Source organism: Musa acuminata, chromosome BXJ2-4 (assembly GCF_036884655.1).
Source record: "Musa acuminata AAA Group cultivar baxijiao chromosome BXJ2-4, Cavendish_Baxijiao_AAA, whole genome shotgun sequence".
NCBI classification, from domain to species: Eukaryota; Viridiplantae; Streptophyta; class Magnoliopsida; order Zingiberales; family Musaceae; genus Musa; species Musa acuminata.
The window spans coordinates 7348913-7370842 of NC_088341.1; the positions used below are offsets into that span (position 1 = coordinate 7348913).

The 21930-nt window shown below is 34.3% G+C and overlaps 1 protein-coding gene across 1 annotated transcript; it reads right to left on the bottom strand.

Moving 5' to 3' along the window:
- Positions 1–1723: 1723 nt before the first annotated feature.
- Positions 1724–21546, bottom strand: LOC135609785 (exocyst complex component SEC6-like). The gene is made up of 25 exons (XM_065103422.1): positions 21215–21546; positions 20304–20342; positions 20085–20173; positions 19404–19494; positions 19035–19124; positions 18818–18897; positions 17954–18046; positions 16145–16171; positions 14290–14397; positions 13315–13450; positions 13179–13223; positions 11537–11592; positions 11052–11160; positions 10797–10937; positions 10549–10728; positions 9355–9438; positions 9181–9267; positions 8925–8969; positions 5478–5556; positions 4598–4667; positions 3686–3773; positions 3472–3561; positions 3146–3262; positions 2916–2978; positions 1724–1954 (listed from the first exon to the last, which is right to left on the bottom strand). Exons 1-25 carry the CDS (start codon positions 21335–21337, stop codon positions 1823–1825), a joined length of 2262 nt encoding a protein of 753 aa, XP_064959494.1. The 5' UTR covers positions 21338–21546; the 3' UTR covers positions 1724–1822.
- Between the last annotated feature and the right edge of the window lie 384 nt (positions 21547–21930).

Here is a 21930-nt window from a genome sequence, read left to right on the forward strand (position 1 = left end):
GTGCTTCAGAAATGTGATAAAGAGCAAATGATGGCTAATAATCAACTTGATGTATAGAGTACAACCCTCGAGGAGGCGGACAAAGTTGAGTAACCTTTGTCTTCTCAACTCTTAAGAGAATGGATGAAACTGAGTACTCAAGTTCCCTTATTTATCCAGTAGAGGAGCTCTGCACAGGTTCAACGATTCATCAAAGAAACTTAACATAAGACAACAGTTGTCAAATCCTCACTAATGGTGATCGGTGCTATTGAGAGTAGATTGTCCACTTTATTTCCCAACAGAATATCAATTGAAAGTGGAAGTGATGCGAACATACATGAAGGTGACAAGTAAAAGAGGAATTGATGGGCAAACTTTCCGAAGGAAAGACCCCAAAACCAGTTTACGAGACGCTATTAGTTAAAACTCCAATAAATATCCTCCCAATTCAAGTGGTATGAAACGTTTAAGAGACTAACGCATAAAAGGTCTTTTTCTTCATTTGAATGATTCGTATGAACCAACAAGAATCAACATAACTCAACCAATCATATACCAAAGTCAGAATCATCGGTGAGTTGAAGCAGCATGACGGATCAAATGTCAACTACTCAACAACAGCAATAGAGAACATTTGGGAGCTAAGAGGCACGTTACAACTAGAGCAGAATATTAAAGATTTAGCTAAGGACGTCGAAACGAATAAGTGAAAGATAATGCCACAAACAAAGCTATAAATGGGGTGTTCGATGTAATGCTCTTGTATATTGATCGTTTCAAGCTTGTAAATACAGGTTGTGTGCATTCATCGTACAAAGGTAAAACTACTTAGAAATAGGTTATCAAGACAATCATTTTAAGGGTTTTCTAGCTTCGTAGAATGGTACGGTGTGCCAATACAACACCCAAGAACTATCCGGGTGACAGTGTCATGTAGACACTTATTGAAATGATTGTTTGTGAATCTCGAATTAAATATTTTCTCTAACCCATATTTTTTTTGTTATAGGTGAACATAAAACCATAAAAATATTTCAAACAGACTAACCGTTTACAAACGAACACACTACCGTCCTGATAATAAGCCATCACATTCGAATATAGAAAAGCAGCCGTTTGCCATGCACGGTTCATATATGGAGTCGTAGCTATGGCCGCACTCGTGAAGCCATTTCGACGGGGATTAGACTATATTTTCTTTTTGAAGAAGCAATGAAAACAGAATTAATATCAAGATCTTATTATCAAGGATCAAATTCTTTACCTAGTAGATATCTTCGTGTCAATCTTTAATCATGTCGGTATATTACTTTGAAAAACAAATGCATAAACCGCTTCATCCGCTTGATCCTCATCTAAAACTCCATTAAAAAATAAAGTCATCCTTGATCATTCCATACAAGTAATTTTCCTATAATCTTAAGAATTTACCTAAAATGGCATACTCACACAAGTTATTGATATCTAGAGTGACGGATAAAACAACACCTTCGGTTATTAGGCATAAATACGAAAAATGTTGTTCAAAGTCGCTAGCTAGTAATGAGAATGTTCTCAAGTGCACAATTCCTTCCAAATTGACATGATGTTCCTTCACAACTGCTACACTATTTAGTAAATCTCCCTCACAGAATCATTTCAGCTCCTCACCCTTTTTCTAAAACAAAGAAATTAGTTTGAGATTCAACAACAGATCACACGGCAACCAAGAAAAATTAAAGATAGATAGAACACACCATGATGGGAGTAATGAATGATGAAATTAAAGAATGTGTGTAAACCAACAAATTATCCATTATCTACAAAATCGAATATAAAGGTCCCCTTGCTGCTGCAGTGGCTACTGCGCAAGCTTCCTCCATATGCCTTTAGGCGCTGCAAGGCACTTCACCTTACCAAAGACAAAGCCCGTCTTTGGAGGGTTGCCATCCACGAGCGAGTGCTCGTATATTTCTTTGCACTCTTGCACCACCTAATCAAACAACGCAAACATACATATCAGAAGTCTGAGTTATGGGAAAGGAAGTACACATCAGTCTATAGCGCCCTCATAAATAAGAATAAGTTCTTGGGAAAAGATGGCTTTTTAAAAATAATTCATATCTACATGCTCGAACTCTATATCCGATTGGGAAAAGATGATGACCTTAAAGAGTTAAAAACAAAGTCATATTATTATATGCCCCAGTAATCCTACAAATGAGAATGGTTTGGAATGATACTCCCGGAGGTAATTTGTGTTTCAGCATTATTCACATGGTTAAGGTCCATTTTTTTTACAAATTAGTGGGAAAGTGTGCTATGAGGACCTGAAAAGTTACCTCCAATCAAATGCTTAACATCTTTGTCATTCTTTTCTATTGAACATCCTTGTCATTCCAGTACCAAGTTATCATGACTTGATGACCTTGCTAAAGTCAATTTCTTTTACTAAACACTCTTTCGTAACATGATCTGAAATATTTAAAAGCCCAAGTTACAAGTGTCAGCATCTAGTCAAACATCCCAATTCAACCCAACATCATTAACCACAGTGGGCATATCAGGGCATCAGACTCACCTTATTTGGATGTCTTCATATTTTCTTGATCCTAATGTGACTAAACTGAAAGTTTCCTACCATTACAAGTACACTAAAAAAATATTGCATGGTTGTATGTAACCAATAATAGCACCTCATTGTCTCTATGTCAAAATCTGGAGGATGATCACATTTACATAAAGATATGCTAAACAACTGTTTGGGCCCATAGAGCTATATAAACCTTCAGCTAGCAACAAACTTAACCATATTTATTCATTCTGGTTGTTCATTCTGGCTCAGAAGATCATATGCAGCATGCTTTCAGTGTACCATTTTTTGGCTGTTAAAGCCATAAATATCAAAGTTTCAACACAGTTGCACTACCGATGAAATAAAATATGATTATTACCTCCTTGGCTTCTTTTCGTGGTATGCCCTCCCTGAGTGCAACAAGTTTTTCAACAACTTCAGGCTGCATAAGGATTTAAAGAATATAAGTAGAGTGTGTAACTGGATATCTCTTCATAGAAGGTATCATTAAACATCAGTAACTATCAATAACTCTTTAACGGATCATAAAATGACACTATAATTGACTATACAGCAACAACAGCTTAAAGTTAAATTGAAAGAAATTACAGGGCAGTCCGCTTGATGTTCAAGAATGTTTGTATAAATAAGGGTGAAACTGTCCAGGCTTTCAGCTGAAGCTAACTCTCTAAGATCGCTCAGAATCCTGACTCTGTTCTCAACTTTCTGAGGTAAAACAAATAACAATCAGATCAAAGGCCAGAAATACATGCACAAACCAAGAAATTATGGTAGTTGTAAGATAATAAAATATCATTCTTTAATCTGCTACATGCATACACCAAAATTCTCTACACAAGCATCTTAACATGACAGATGCAAAAGATACAAACTGTTACAAAATAAAGAAGGAAGAGAAGAGGACAGATACTCACTGTTACACTGAGGTGCTCCCTAAAGAAATCCATAAGTACCTCTTCATCTAATCTCATCCTCTCAATAGTCTCTTCCCTAATATAGTTTTTCTGCATAGTGAAGATACATGAATTAGATAAGATATGAAACCTTATATGCATGGATGTCATTAAAGTTTCCGAAAGAATTTGTGTTTGACAATAAGCTATCTTACTGGAGATTGGTGATACAAACCTGTGTAAGCAGATGATCAACATAAACCACAATTGTTTCCTCCAGGCAGGCTTCAACAAACCTTCTAAATGATCGGTCTTCAATGTAACTAAAGAAAAAGATAAGTTTAACATGGAAGAACAGTTAACAAAGGGTTGACATGGTAAACATGGATAAATTTAGAAATAATTGCAGCAAAAACTAAACTACAGATCAAGTTCCTTAGTCTATCACCACATTAAATTTTTTAAAAAAGTATCATCAACTTTATGCAACTGCCTGGCTTTAAGTGGCCACATGAATAGGCTGCATAGACCTTGTGTGGACAAATTATGCAATTCCTTCTACATGGTAAGTCCTGCATGTATGAACAGTAATGGAGAGCATCAAAGCCAGTAGCAGCAGCAGATTTTTCTGCTCCTGATCGCATTGATTGATAGTCACATATAGATGGTCAACAAATAATACTAAATAGGCTCAGAAAATTACATTTGTTGGTTTTTGAAAATAAAGATCACGGTTGTATCCCTATGTATTGAGGTTGACCGTTTCATAAATTATACTAGCAACATGTATAGAGTCGGAAATGAGCTGATAAGTATAACTGACAAACAAATGGTTCGGTTAGTATTTATGTGCCCTATAAAATAACTAAGGAATGTTTAGAATAGGTTCCAGATTTGTCTAACAAGTTACTAAAATAAGATGTGAAAGGGTCAAGAGAAGTTAACGAAGCTCTCTCCTTCGAAGTTCAAAAGTTTGATATGAATAAACAATAAAATGAATACATTAAGCTACATGTAATTGGGTGATTCATTTATTGGTGTAGACATACTATAAAAGCAACCTACAAATTGCTAGACAACAAGAAAAACATGATTCAACAATCTATACCACCAAAATAATTACTAAACTAAACTAGATAAGGCTTACACTTTGATATCTCCAAAATAATCACCAAATGTTGCAACCAAATACTCGGTAACCATTCCTTCATACCAATCTGAAACCAACAGAAAAAGTTTGCAATAAGCAAGGAAGTCAGCAAAATAATTCTGCACACTAAAAACATGATACATGATACTGAATTTGGCTCATTATAGATTACATCATCCAAAGGCAACACCATTTTACTGGCTTTAGTAGAGAGGCTGAAAACTATAACAAATTAACACATTACTGATTAAGTAATTTACACTATTGAAATACATAGACTAACATACAGTTTTAATATATGCAACATGATGGCCCATATACTAGACATGATAGGGCAACTTAAAACTATTATGCCATATGCATAGGAAAAACATGAACACTATGGGGAGATAATAGGCATGAAAACAAGATAAACTAAAACAATCATCTTTGAGGATAAAGAAACCAAAAATTGTATGATCTTCAAAACAGTAGTATGCACATATATGATCTACAAAATTTGCAACTAAATGTGTCGGCACAGAGTTTGCTTGATAACAAAACTAACATAGATAAAAACATTGACTTCATGAGCATAGAAACTTGTGGAGAGAGACGAGATTGCTAGTGGCTCTTATTTGCCTTAGGGAGAGGTATCACATGCCACAATATGCCACAAGGCAATGGTACGGCCAGGATGCCACATATCATGGCATATCTTTGTCAAACTATGTCAAGCTTGTCAGATAAAGGTTAGCAGTCTGACCCTCCATGTTGTCAGTGCTGCTCTACAATGATAAATACAACGTGTTATGCAGTCCAATGTCTCATGGCTAATACAACAAGGTATATTAAAAAAGTGAGAATGCATTGAAAAAGATGCTACCGAGAGACATACCTTTCTGGTAAAGCTTGACAAGTAACTCTTGCACGCCTGGATCTTCAAAAATTACATGAACAGTCTGAATGATAGCTTCCTACATCATTTTCCCATAAGAACAACCGCAAACTAGTAAGAGAAGAAACCTTACGAAATAATATGCAATTAAAATAACAATCTAGCCATGTACTTGATCAAAAAACAGTAAAACGGATATTATATATACAGGTATTCGCAGAGCTCTTTAGTTTAATTATTCCTTCAAGGATCTACAAACAATAGAATGAGCAACACTTAATAGGCGTCTTATATCACTTTGCCACCTCTATTAAGCCACTTTAAGAGATTCTAAATTTCTAATATGTTGTTTAATAACCTCCTAAGACATCCTGTCAGAGTATTGAACAGGGGATATATATATATATATATGTATGTATATATATATATATATATATGTATGTATGTATGTATATATATATATATATGTATGTATGTATGTATGTATATATATATATATATGTATGTATGTATGTATGTATATATATATATATATGTATGTATGTATGTATGTATATATATATATATATGTATGTATGTATGTATGTATATATATATATATATGTATGTATGTATGTATGTATGTATATATATATATATATGTATGTATGTATGTATGTATATATATATATATATATATGTATGTATGTATGTATGTATATATATATGTATGTATGTATGTATGTATATATATATGTATGTATGTATGTATGTATGTATATATGTATGTATGTATGTATGTATGTATATATGTATGTATGTATGTATGTATGTATGTATATATATATATGTATGTATATATATATATATATGTATATATATATATATATATGTATATATATACATGTATATATATACATGTATATATATATATGTATGCGTGCGTGCGTCGTGCGTGCGTGCGTGCGTGGCATGGCGTGCGTGCGTGCACATATATATAAATATGTATGTATGTATATATACTGTACCAAATCAAAGGCATATGATCAAATTTTATGAAAGAATGGCTTTTCAGTACAAGAATTAAGAAACAGGAAGTCATTGATGATCATTCGAGAGAAATGTTAAGGAAAAACAATGAGTAAAGGTTTAAGGTCTCAGGTAATATATCATTTCCTATTAATAATAATAATAATAATAATAATAATAATAATAATAATAATAATAATAATAATAATAATACTATGCATAATTATATGAATATGCATATTACTTGAATCAAGAAAATAGCAAAGTATGCTGCATATTTTGGACTTACATCTGTATATTTTGCAAACTAAATTTTCATAGGCTTTGGATATTAACATCATCTGACTCTCCCTATATTTGTGTCATTAAGTATGATGAACTCAGCAATGCCTATTAGAGACTTCTGTCAAATCTAGCCAAACATCAGAAGCTAAATTCCCATGGCCAAGTTTTTAAGTATCAGTTCATGCACAAAACAAGCAATTTGATTCCTAAGGCTCGAAAGTGGGAATATCAGAACCTAGCAACTGGAATGGTTCAATCATATTTTCTAACAAATAATTGCATCTATGATCAAGATACAAACTGGTCTGGTCCAAAGAAGTTCCAAAGATATAAACCAAAGATTTTATACAATTTGAGCCTCTCTTGCTTTCAAGGTTTTTGATGAACACTGCCACAACCTTGCATTGATTTGACACTGATGGGAGGCCAGAGTGAAGAGAAAAGTGCAAGAACAGGAGAAAATATGCTGAAGAAGTATAAATAAGGTGCGTATTTTTCATTGTTTAAGTCAGATTTCTCAAAAATCTCAGTTACATTTGGGAGGATTCTGGCATACTGATTTATGAAACCTATAAAGAACATATCATTTCCAGATACAATCTATGATAAGTTCTACATTCCTCCCTGCAATGACCACTTTTGTTAGCCACAACTTGGTCATCTGTTTCTTCAGGAACGATACCTTCAGCAAAAGGAAGATCTACAAGATGTTTCTCCTGGAATTCATTATGATTATTAGAATATTATACTCTAAAGTTTCTCATACTCGAGAGTTCTCATTTTTTTGTCCACATAACCTCAACAGATGCACTTTTTGAGGTACCCTTAACTGTAAGAACAATCATAAACAGTGCAACATACTTATTTTTACTGTAGCTTCTCTAATATTCATCCACCTTACCAACGGTAACAAGTAATGATGGTAAATATTTGCAAATTTATATCAATTTTCCGAGCTAGAGTCACCTCATGAATATAACTAGCCAGATTTTATCAATATATTCACTAAAGTTGATGAATACAAAGTGTGAAACTATCCTTTCCCATTTGATATTGCTCTAATCAATTAAGTTTTGGATATCACCACTAAGGCACAACTATAATCAAATTGACCTTCATTCCCTGCAAAAATTTGAATTCACTAATAATTAAAGTTTGAATAATAGTACCAAACTAAACTCTAACTAGTTTCCAATAGAAAATACAAGTTATATCTAAAACAGAAATTAGCTTATAAGTTATAACAGTCAACAAAATGATCCATTTACTACTCGAGCAAATCTTGGGGATCATTTGGTTAGAGAACCGAGTGATGGAATAACGATTTATCTTATAGTAACTTGTTATATGGCCTCTTTTTATAGGACTATTATGACTAGTCAAGGGAATTTGCTTTTTTGGTCAAATGGTGTAACGAACAGAATTGCCCAAAAAGGTGCACCAGGTTCCCACCAAAGAAGGATCTTGGGAAGGCCGGTTTATGCAGCCTTACCCCAAATAGATGCTCTTTCTGTGACTCGAACCCTAGTTTCCTAGATCACAAAGGAACAACACTATCATTGTACAGCCCCATCCTAAACTAATAGAATTGCATATTGTACCAAAATACCAGAATTAGCTATTCCCTTCATCTGTATTATTACTTATCCCATTAGAGAAAATGGATAATTCTTCTTTGTTTTTAATATAGTCTCAACCCAAACAAAAACAGTATAAGTAAATATCTTGTATGGACTGACTTATCATTCTCTTTAAAAAAATATGGAACTAACAAGCCTGTAATATATTCAAAAGATATCAACAATTGATTGTAGTACCTGTCAACTTATTAAATAACATGATTGTACAGCATAGCATATCTCCATGCATTTATCCTTTCAAGAGTTCCATCTAAAAATATAGATACCAAAATAAAATGGTTTAAAGAATCAACGATACAACTACACAAGTTTTTAGAGCTCAGCTATGAGCTACTCTACTTAACCTCTTTAACTAGGACTGGCAGATCCCGTTAAGCAAAGTTCATCATAGTTGACTCAAAACTATTATCGTGGTTTTACCAAAATGATATATAACCCAAAATAAAATATCAATTCCAAGTATCGTATGAGAGAATAAAACATGGTATAAACTTGCAATCTGACAATGACAAACCTTGGCAACATCGAGGAAACCTTTGCAAGTATCTTCAAAATTGACCTGCAGTGACAATGCCATTACACAAATGAATTATGCCAAATAATTTTTTATTATATTTTTTGATAATGCAACATAGGGGTGTATTGTGTAATGGAGCAGTTGATCAAGAATCAGAGAGTAAGTCATACACATCAAACCAAGTGCATATGATCTCCTTCTGGTAACATAATAATCTTCTGAAGAGAAAGCATGCATAATTACATATGATAACCTGTTCAGCATAGTTCTGTGGAAGAGCTTCCAGTATGTTGTTACTTAAGTCCATTGAAAGTTCATGACACCGCAAGTTGTTGTTGATCTGACACCAACCAAAGTATATGATACCTCAAGTTATATAGTGTAGAAAATTTAAAAAACCTAGATTAGAAGTGTAAACACCACAAACCATGGCACATATAGGTTCTAGACCAATGTCAGCAGCGGGTTCCTCGAGCCTATGTCTTTCTGCTGCTTGAAAATCAAGCATAACCTGAATGTACAGAAATCATAAAAGAAGATCAGATGATTGCAAGATGATTAATGTACCAGCAGGAAAGAACATAAAACATAAAAGTGGAATTTTCTTTTTCTGTGGCATCAAAGACAACCAAATCTTCTTGCATGTTGAACCACCTAAACTATGTAATCATCATTTTTACCCATGGTGACTGTTATCTTAGTTTCCAATGTTATTTCTGAACAAAAACCTAAGTAATATGACCTCATATTGATATTATCAAAACTTTTTTTTTTTGTTCTGTTGTTCCCCTTGCGAACGTGTCACTCGTTAAATTTTCTTTATGGCAAAAAAACTGACTATAACTTGCATAAATTTCCTTCTTCATCCATTCTCCAATTACCTTATTACATTCTATGTTTCACCAAAAACTTAAATCCAGTATTACATTCAAACAAATTTCTTTCAAGTTTCAACTCACAAATCCATAATGAACTAAGCTATCTTCAGCCAATCTAAAATCATAATCAAGAAGCACAATATATACAAGAAATTTCTTCATTTTTTTCTTCCAGATTGTATATCACATTCAAACATTTTTTAACTCAAACCAGCCTGCCATATGAAAATAAAACTTTGATAGGTATTACATAATCCAAACAGATGGGTAAACATGTGAAAAGGATGCAATCCAAATGGCTTCTTCCACTGTAGGGTCTAGCGAGGACCAGATGTGCACAGCTTTACCCCTAGATGAAGAGTTCATTTGTAAAAGTAAAACCCATGATTCCAAAATTGCAATAGAGCAATATAGCAGTTTTTATAAGGATTGCCACTACTCAGTTAAAATGGGTAAGCTTCAAAAAATTTGAACTAAAATTTGCAAAATAAATATGATACACGGGCGAAAGAAGGTGAAAGTAAAAGAATTTAAAGGTTCGGTAGATACTAGCTGCTATATCCTAATGTAAAAAAAATTAAAATGATGTCTGTATGTATACAAGAGTGAAAGAGAGATACAGAGATGTAGGCATTTTCACATAGGTCAAGGGTCATCATACAGCACCAAATTATAAAGTAGAATAGGGTATTAAAGTAGTGTTTCGTCAATAACAAATTCTGATATGATGTAAGGAAACTTGCCTGAATAATTGCAAGAGCAGTTCGATACAACATGACATCAGTGCTATTTTCCCGAACAACCTGCACTTGCTCCCCCAGTATCCTGAATAAATCAACAGCTGCTGGTGTGTACAATCTACCATCTTCTGTTTTCTTTGGTGGTTGTACCTTATCCGCCTCAAGAATATTTGTGTACCATTTCTATAGAAGAAATTCCATAATGAAAGATAACTCAGTATATTATTTATGAGCACATAGTGAAAGAATACCTTGGTTGTTGCTTGTGTTCTTTCAATGTATGCATTCATGAGAGGATCCATCGCACCACTTTCAGAGCAAACTTGGGCTAGGGATTCATCAACACCAAGACCAATCAGATTATCTTGATACTCAACAACCCAACCAGTTACCTGCAAGCGAAAAAAAGAGGATGTAAAATTGAATATGCACTTGTACAACTAAAGAAAATATATGTATTATTTACGTTGAGAAAGAGATTTCCTTCTATTATCAAGTGTATTTACCTTTAAGATCTCCAAATTTGTCAACGTATTTGCTCTGTCACTAAGCAATCTAAGCATTTGTATAAATCTTTCAGTATAAAGATTAACCATGAGCTGGAAAATTTCATATCTGCAAGAAAGAAAAAAGAAAATTAATGATGCAGATTGCAGAAGATAAAGTAGATCTTCAACCAAACATTTTGACCATATTTTAACCAACTTACAAGCTTTAAAGACAGTTGAAAGTTTATTCAGAGCATCTTCATGAGTAGTATGGAAATATTGTCAGCTAATATCATTTTTAGCTAATATAAAGATGTGTCAATTTGTAAAAATCGTTCATAGCAACTTGATTGTTTCAAGTGTCAAAAACGTCAGAAGAGACAACCTAAAATAAAAGTTTTAGTCCACAAAATGTGTCAATGAGTTCAGAAAATAACAGTAAACAGCATAAAACAATGTGTATCTAGAAGACAGTTAGAAAAATTAAGACTTTATGTATAAACCTTGGTGGAAAGCAAGGAGCCACATAGTCATATATATCAGCAAGCTCGTCACCAATCTACAAAATATTATCAACAATATCATCAATATACATATGACTAGGAAAACTAAAAACTTTAAATACTGATGGAAATTATGTTGCTTCCACTAAAAAGCACACAACAGACACATAAATCTAAAACCCTGCAGATATATTATGCTAGTACTTTTCTAAGACTTCCATGGCTTGTGGAGAAAATCCATGGAGAAAAATGTTCATAGTGGATTTTATTCAGATTTAAGACTTCCAAAACATTCACCTTGAATTAGTACCATCAGAAGAAATAAAAACTCATTAATAATTGCTGAAATTTTAATTGCAATTATATACTACACTTGAAGCAGTCCCATGAAAGTCCAACAAGCCAAGCTGGTCAACAATAGCCCAAGTCATGAATTAACCTTTTAGTAACTTAAAACACCACAGTTGAGAAGATAACTCTTTGTGATGTAATCCCAATTCCCAAGTATTCTTAATTTCATACTGATTCATACCGGTTTACCAATTGGCCATCGGTACGATACATACCGATCCATACCAACATATCGACATATAGTATGATGGGACATACCAACAGATCGATATGTATCACCCGTACTAGTCCCTTCTCAAACCAATATGTATCGCCCATACCGGGTAGTATGCCACGGTACAACGAACCGTGCTTAATTTATTACTCATTTTAATGTTAATTTCAATGTCATTTCATCTATTTTCTCCAAATCAAGGAATCTGTTCATCTAATTCTTTAATTCCAATGATGAACAATGAGGGCATGTTCATACAAAAAGTTGAATCATTTATTAATGGTTTGCTACTATAAGCCATGAACTTAGCTTGTCCTAGATAAATGCATTCTCTTTAAAGTTTCTAACATAATTGAATACAAATGTCTTTCAGGGATTGTACACGTCTCCTGTTGAGGTATCATAAAGACAACTTGATTTGAAAAAAACTCAGTTTCTTTACAGCTTCTTGTGAGTTGTTACATTGACTTCCAGTTGCTTCTCTCTGCTAGCTTACCATTTCAATCTTATTGAGTTGATTTGTTATTGTAGTTGTTCTCACTGCTAGGTACCAACAGTAGGACGTCATCAAAGCAACTACACTATGATGGCATATTTAGATTTTAAATCTTCAACACTGATATAAAGCCATGATTTGACCCTCGTCTACAAGCTTATGTATCCTTGAAACTTCAACTCTTGTCATATAAGAGATCCTTGACATCCCTTGTGGCACGATCATCATAGACTTCTTTGGAAGCATCAATTTGATCAACTAATTAATTATCTGTGTCAAAGACAATAAGGCATATGATTTTATTTCCCAGACTTAGAAAAGCTCTTAACAAAGGAGACATTTACCAGAATTTAACTTTTCTTCAAATAAAGTGACATAGGACCATAGGGCCCACCACACATATGTCAGTGATGTCAGACTAATATGGTAATTACAAAAAAAGTTGAAAAGAACCACAAACGCTGATGAAAAGCTTCATGGGCATCAAAGATTGTCAGACAATCTAAACACAAGCTATCCAGAAAAGCATGCAGTGTAGGGGCAATTTACAGGAAAATATTCCATACGCAAGGATTACATACCATTTTAGCTTCCTCTAGAGCAGCTTTTAAATCTTCAAAAATCAGCTGCATGAACAGTATTTAAGTTAGGAACATGTTGAAAGTAATGATTGTCAGGTGTGATGTGAAAGCATTTGTTGAATCATGAATAACATACCTCTGTCAACAACTTGTTGAACCGTGCCTCAACAGCTTTCCTGACATGCTCATAGCACTTGTCCTTATAACCTTTTCCCTGACCTTTCAACTTCTCCTGTGCTGCTTTTTTGGGAGAAACAGTTGTTGCACCTTTTCTGACATTTTAAGGGCATCTTAGCAACAGATTATGCAAAATATGATTACAAAAGTCAAAAGGTAAATTAATAGCAAGCAAAGAACACATTATACACAATTCTGTCTTGATGGTATTGTTGAATAAAAAATATATATATATTAGATAGCAGATTTTCAAACAGAAGGGCCTAATGGTGTAAAATAACATAACAAGCTTGCCATAATAAAGTTTTATATGTCAAAGAAAATGAGAACAATTGCTGTTGCATAATTTTAATTGAGAATAGGAAAAAAATAATAAATTACAACTAATCATATCCTGTCATCTCAAACAAAAAATTGTTTTTACACAACTTAATAAAAACAAGGTGCTTGACGGATTTCAAGCACCAAGTCTGCTGCTTAGTTGGCAACAATGTGCACAGATATGCAGCAAGATTTGTTCACAGAATACAATTGAAAAAAGTAGATGAAAAAGATGCTTCAAGGTGATGCTTGCCTCATCATGCAAGTTAGAAGTATTACTTTGCAGTTTACTAAAACATGTGATGCTACCCTTGGTATATCTGCAATCTTTGTAAATCATGTTAAGTAAACTTGATGATTGAAAACAAACCAGAATGACTGGTTCACAAGAAGAATACTTGCCTCCAAAAATTATTAACAGTCATAATTTAAAAAAAATCACTTCACAACAATTTCCAGTCTTTATAGCCTCTGGTCTTTGTTCAATGCAAGCACTGGAGCACTTTTAAGTTTTGGAATTCTAAAAAATAAAGCAATCATGTCCAATAAAGCAGCTCTCTAGATGCACAAATTGTCATTCCTAAATAAACAACACACATAGCAATAGAAATACTTTGCAGATCTAAGTGGATTGGTGATTGATGCCATAGTATCAACACCCTCAGCCTCAGCAGCCTCCTCAGCCAGTTGCTGATCTATGATTTCTTGCATTTCAATTACCCTGCCATAACAAAATTAAAAGAACAAAAAAATGCCTGAGCAAAAAATAAGGGAATGATAAAGATGGGAAGCATACCCACTAAACATATAATCATTGAGAGAATGCACCATTAGAAAGAAATTCTATTGATCATAATGGTACAAGCTTTTAGGTGTGTTCCTCATCAAGTATTGAACAAAATGGTCAATGACCTTCTTAGTTGGTGCTAGTACCAGCAAGAAAATCTAATTCAACCAGTACAGTGTGATACATATTGGTTCACTAACAAGAAAAAAGTATTAAAAAAAATTGTTTATGTCAATACTGGTCCATGGACCTGTAAAGTGGTACAACATTCAACTGTTATACACCATGGTATTTGAATAAAAAAGATGGATAAGCATGTTGTGTTTTTTAAAATAACCAGTAGCTAATAACCTAATAGGGACTATGGAGTTCTAATAGAATATTGAAGATATACATAATTATGATAATCCAAATCAGCATCAGCTGATAGAACAAAGAAATATTAATAAACTATACTTTGGCAAACCAGATCTAGGAAACTGTCAAGTATAAGCTGAAAATGTACTCAATATCAAATTCTTGTTTATGTCTAAGACAAAAAGAAAGATTTTTTCATTTAAGATTTCGGTAGTTGTATGTTAGTTCATATTATCATCCTTGCCTACTAAATTGTGCTTTATTGTGAAAGAATATGAATCTTCAGCAAATTCAAGAATCAAGATAGCTATCGAGTACCTACTATCTAGTTCGATTTGTCAACCAAATAATTGTCAAAGACTATACAAATGCATCTGGTAGGATGATCAACGCCAAGGTTTTCGACAATGCTCATTGAAACAAACAAACATTCAACATTGCTGAAGCCACAACTTCTACATACTTATGATAGGAGTCTGTAGACTCTTTTCAGCAGAAAGATAGTGTTGATGATTACACTAATGCATTATGAAATGTTCACAAAAAAACAAAAAAAAAAGTAAAATTAGTCATATTCACTATGTTCTAATGGAAGCCGAAGACATCTTTGGTGACATGCATTTTCTTCTTAATGCAGAAAACAAAGGTAAAAAAATGCAAATGGACATTATCACAGACAAAACAAGAACAATCATATGGAACTTGCAACTCCAGAACTTACACTAGAATATTAGACGCTACAACCAAATTCAAAGACTAAACAGCAATAGTTTGCATGTTGAGGAAGAGTTTGCTGACATATCTGTAAAAGGTGACAAATAAAAGAATCCTAGAGGAACTAGTACAATCTTTCATTTAAGATCGAGTGAACAATGGTGAAAATGAGTACATAGTCTTCAATATGTAGAAATATTAAAGAAATTGAATGAGAGTCTTCTTTAAGCAAAAGTGAAGCATATGAAAGGAAGCTTTCACGCTCATTTCAAAGTGGAATTTGAAAGAAGAAAACAAGAAGTGGGAAGAAACAGTTGCTGAAGCTCTAAGAAACCTTGTAGGCATTCCATGTAGGAGGCATTACACAATGGCTAATAACAAGTGAGACAAAAAGTCAAACTTAACTAAAAGAAAATTAATAGTACCTCCAATGTCCGAGATTATGTTAAACAAGTCAAAAACACTTCAATAGAGATTTAGGTTAAGAAATTCAAACTTTATGATTCATAAAATTAGCGATAACTCAGCAAATGACAGAAAGAGCCAATTACCACCAGATAAAAATAAAAACAGTATACTGGAGCAAAACATGTCAAACCCTGAGACATACCTTAAAGCTCGCACAAGCGTCTGTGGACTGCAATGAAGAGAACATTGAATAAAAGATGGTAAGACATAAAAGCCAAACAACAAAAGCTGGAATAAGACAAAGATAAGTTCATACTACCAAACCATGAAGCAACTGAAGTGAATAACAAAATGGTTATCTGTGTACATTCATATATATGATTTGGCTCAACAACAAATTAATGCAACAATATCCAAATAGATCATCTCAAAGGCAGCCAAAAGAAGTGCACTATACCATGTATTAATCAGACTACTTGAGATCACTTAAACAGATCGATCATGGATCAGAATCATAAGGCTCATACTGAATTGCTCTTTCTTATTCTTTCACAAAAGCAATAACAGTGCATGAATAATTAGATAAATAGGTAGGTCAAAATAGAACCAAATTCATGTACTGATCTTCCAAAACAATTAACATTTTGACAGACAGTAGTATCATATTTTAGAATTTAGAAAACCAAGAAAATAGATGACAGCTGATGATGCCAATCAAACTAACACTTTCTTGTTCTTCTATTTCTTATGTATTCTTTTCTTATTTTAAGTAGCCCTTTGCTAATAGCTTGTCTTTCCTTCAAGCTTTAAGATATAAAGGCCCAGTAACATGAAATTCTTCCAATAAAGTTGTTAGTTGTCAAAGATATGTCAGTATTTTGTTTGTCCAAATAAAACCTAGCATACCATGTGACAAGTTCAGAAGTGCCTAGTTCATTCTTTTTGGCTCGATTGAGCATAAGAGAATAAAGAGTCAAGAAGACACACAATGGTGTAACATGAAGCTAAATAGCTTTCCTATGCAATTCCAGTTTGACAGAGGACAGCATCACTAATGTTTTATATAATATATAATATGTGTTTATGGTTTGGGTTTGCAAACGAAAGTTTAAAATGGTGGCAAAGAAGGAAAACAATGTTTTATCCTTTCTTTTTTATTTTTGAGTGCAATGTCAGGAGCACTAAGTATTTAGAATAGGAGAAAGACGAAGATGGTGACAATGAGGTGATAGTCAGATGATGATGATGGCCAATTGGCTATTTAGATCAGTTCTTCATTATTACAAATCAGTATTACAAACTCAAAGCCAGATCAATGGACCTTGTTTACCTAGACTACAACTAGAGTTCAAAAGACCTTTATAGAAATAAAAGATCAACTAATTACAACAATATCTGGCCTAATCGGTTACTCCCCATTCATGTCATATTAAGACCCATAACAATTGTCATACAAAGCAATCCCCTTTTAGGAGCTTTTGGTTATACCTAATTCACATTCTATCAAATTAAAAGATATTCAAGTGTATATATATACACACACACTCACACACACACATATATATATATATATATATATATATATATTTATTTATTTATTTATTTATTTATTTATTTATAATCCACGATGCACGTAAACAAAAGGAAAGAGGTAGAATGAAATTTTCTCTTTTCTTAAAAATTAAAATAACATAGTTGGATGAATGCACATCATCACATTACTAGCATTAAAATTGTATACATGTAATAAATCAGAAATTTGTGGGATATATTCAAAGATCTGCCTAAAGAAAGTATGCATAAAGAACTTCAGAGTTCTGAGAATTATGTCAGCGAAACCCCCTTTCAAGAATTCTGCCAAAATATGAAACTTGTAAATAGATGGTGTAAGCTAGCAAAACTTTGACAAAATGACCATTACATTATTACGAGACTAACAAACAAGGATTAACTGACTAAAGCAAAGTACCTCTACATCGAACTACAAATGCAATACAAAGAACACTCGTACCTTTCTTTAGCAAGATTAAAGAAATTGGAGATATGACTCCATAATGTTTTTTCAAATGTCTCCCAGGTCCGATCTACATCTTCAAAGTATTCTCTGTGAACATGAATATCATCAGAAAACTATCAAGTAAAGCAGTTGTGCTTAACTAAAATTGAGATTCTTTAAAATCTTAAATAACTTCCACTATAGTGCCTGGATTTTAAATTGGATCTGATGATAAGTAATTTGGCATTTGACTTGGGGTTTGAGTTGGTTTTGATAATTTTGTTAAAATTAGGATTTTTTTCGACTATAAAGTTGGAGTCTCCTTAGATTTGAGTTGGAATAGGATTATGTTTCTGAAATGGGATAAGATTTGGTCACATCTTTTATAAATCTCTCAAGTCTCAACAATTCCCTCTAGTCTAAACTTATCTACTCTTTGCAGTAGCATCTAACAAGTGGAGTGTGATAACGTTGGAGGCACATCATTACATGGAGTCATTTAAAAAAGAGTGTACCCAATGCAACAGGCTCCTGCCAATGTAGGTCATTATGTGGAGGCGTGGATCCACTACTGAACAAAAACTCACACTCCGCCAGCTAGAATTTAGTTCTGGACTCTGCACTGGCCATGTTTCTTGACAAGGATGTCAACCACTAAAAGGGTGAAATTGTCACACTTTCAATCCCACATCAGAAGTGGGAGGACAAATATGATAGTTTATAGGGTTAGTGGGCCTACTACAACTAATTTGGGAGCATTACGAGCAACGTAGTTTAGGCTCATCAAGTTAATTGGTTAGTTCTTCTATCAAGTCAAGCTGTAACAGAAGAACAATTTTATAGTCAAACAAAGATGATAGGTAAGTGAGAAATTTTCACCTCAGCCTTCCAACCTCTTCCTTGTGAGATGCTGCAGCTGCTAGTGCAAAGCGCCTTTTACCATCCAGTGCTGTTAATCTCTATGAAAAAAGATAGAAGCAATGTATATAAGATGAGAATAATAGAAGCTCATACTATGATAAGAACTTGGCTGGTGGTATGGACTATGGAGCAATAAACTATGTGGTATGTTATAACTTCACAGAGATCATGGCACCTCATATGTGTGAATAAGCTCTTTGTCATCACTTAAAGAATCATGAGCTGCAGCTGCTTCAACAGAAATGGACATCATCCCTCCAACATCCTATAAAAAATGGCCAATTATCATGATAATAACAGAGTGAAGTCAATAAGGTTTCTGTTGACTGCTAGAGCTAATAAAAACCAGCTTAATGAGGAAGAAGTTCCTATCTTGTTACATCTGATGAGTGATATTGGAACTGTACAAAATGCATATTCTGATTCTAGTATATAATGTGAATGAATGATATCACAAAAGAACGAAATGCACATTCTGGTTTTATAAGAGATGAACTGACTGCAGCATCAGTTGTCAACGAAAGGTCAGTAAGCTTGGACCAACCTTTAGAGTCATGTTCAAGTTGTTTCTAGCATTACTGAGAAGCTTAATCTTGTCATGATTCTCAATCAGTGTCTGACATTCATGGCACAACCTGTTTATTATAACCAAGAAAATGTTAGTACATAAAATCAAGGATTGAAAATTCATACCATATCAGAATTTTAAGATTTGCTCGGTACGGTACTATATACCGAGCAGTATATTTCGATATACTACTCCGTGTATATATATATATATATAAGAGAGGTAACCACTCCGTAACCCTCTCTTCTCGGGCGATGTCGCAGAAAAAAAGAATATTTCACTGAGGTGTCGCCTCTCTTCGCCACGTGACGCCGATACTCTTCTCCCTGCACGTGAATGAGAAGTCGCCACAAACGAGGAGAGTGGCGCCGATCTCAGGTTCTCCTTTTTTTTTTTTCCTATTTCTTTCTTCCCCTTCTGCCTCTCCTTTCACCTTCTCCCTCTTTCTTCTCCCTCAGTCACCGTCAACTCCCTCTTTCTTCTCCCTCGGTTACCGTCGACGATAACGACCTCAATCAACGGTACCGTTCGGTAACGGGCGGTCCGTATACCGGTCTACTGACGGACCAGTACATACCACCCGATACGGGTGGTATCATTCGGTATTACAAACCTTGCATAAAACAAAGAATATTCACATAATGTTTACAAGCATACCTTTCAATGGACAAAAAATTTTCACGGATCTGGTTTATTGTTTTCTGAGACAAAGCCAGTGCATCAATGCCCTTATGTGCCTGCTCAACCTGTAGGATAATGTGTGCGTGTATGTGCGTGTCAGCATGAGAACATCATATCAGAATCTGTGCACCTTGATAAAGGCATTCTCTGTGGCCTCGAAGTGTATTAAATAAAACTCAGAAAATGACAACCTACCTGCTCTGCTACCATTGTGCTGAGTTGGGCGTCATTTGCCTGGAAGCATTTGAAGATAAACATATTTAATAAATCTCACAAAAGCAAAATCATCAAAATCCTACATGATGGAGCATAGACAGATAAAAATATGTTAGGTTCACAACATCCACAAAGTAGACCACCTTTCCAATTTTAGAAAAGGAAAAAAGAATTAAGCCAGAATAATCATAAACAAATTACTGCACCTTTTTGTTAAAAGTAAAAGCACCAAAGTATGAAACTGCAGATGTAGGAACGCTCAAATTGAACTTTCTACATGGCATTAGCCATCTTTTATCGAAGTTACAATATATCATCGTACACATGCCAGGACTTAGAAATGCATGTACTCCTTCCATGATACATGTACCACTAGCTCCTCTGCATTAGACTCCAAAATTGAAAACATTTTGTCACACTGATTAATCCGATTTATTTTTCAGATTTTTCATTTTATTCATATTATTTCCTTCTCAACTTGCTTAGCGAGCCCTTAAACATGTACAATATGCAATAAATATCTGCGCCATTCCAAGCACCTGCAGCACAACACTACTAACTTCTGTCGTGAAACCTAATTCAAAGCTTTGTTTCATTCGTCTAAGTCATCACTCTCTCTTGTTTGCCTTTTTGAATTTTGATCGGACATGATACCAGTCACCATCAAGGACTCCCAACAGATCCACAGAGATCAAATGAACTACCAAACTGTAACCTACTCAACAGTCATCATTTCTCTTAAACAAAATAAGAATTAGATGTTTCTATAGTATACGAGTACTTCGATAAAACAAGGGAGGGGGGTGGGGGAAACAAAGAAGACAAGTTACACGATCGTTGGAGAATGACGAGGAGCATGAGGTAAGAGAGAATAAAGGAGCGAGGCTAGCCTGTTGCCGGGAGAGGTAGTCGGATTTGATGGAAGCGATGGAGGCCAGGAGCTCGGGGAGAGGGAGGATCTTGGCCACCTCGCGGACGGCGGCTTCCTTTGCCTCGATTCCCAGATCTTCCATCTCTTCCTTCCAGAGTTCCTTTGGCTGCCGCCCGGATCGGTCGCCGGATCCAAAATCACGATGCCTCTCTTCCCAATCACCTTTTCCCCCGTCTCTCTTCTCTTCTAATCTGTCCTCTCTTGATCGCGTAACGACGATTTATTTGCTCGGCTGCTTTTGATTCCACGGGATCAAGAACCGTTTCCCCCAAAACCTGCTTCGTTGATACCGTTTCGATGTCCCTCGGAGGTGCGAGTGGGTGTCCGTATGTGCGGGGGATGACCGGATCTCCTTCCTCGCGGATGCGGATGCGGATGCGGACGCGGATGAGATCCTATAATTAGCACCCGGAAGGACATATTTGAATTAAGAAATAGTCATGTGTTCATTATAGAACTTATAGCCAATAGTAATTATGCCCTCTGTATTATGTTAAAATATAAAATAATTATGATTTTTTACTTTATGTTGTTTGTTCATAAAAAAAGTATAACAAGGATTTATTGAATTATTTCTTAGCTTTTGTTGAGTTTGTTGCATGATTTAATAAATATCTAATATTATCATAAGGGGATGGTTTATATTGAATTTTAAATTAGAAGTGAAACTGAGCT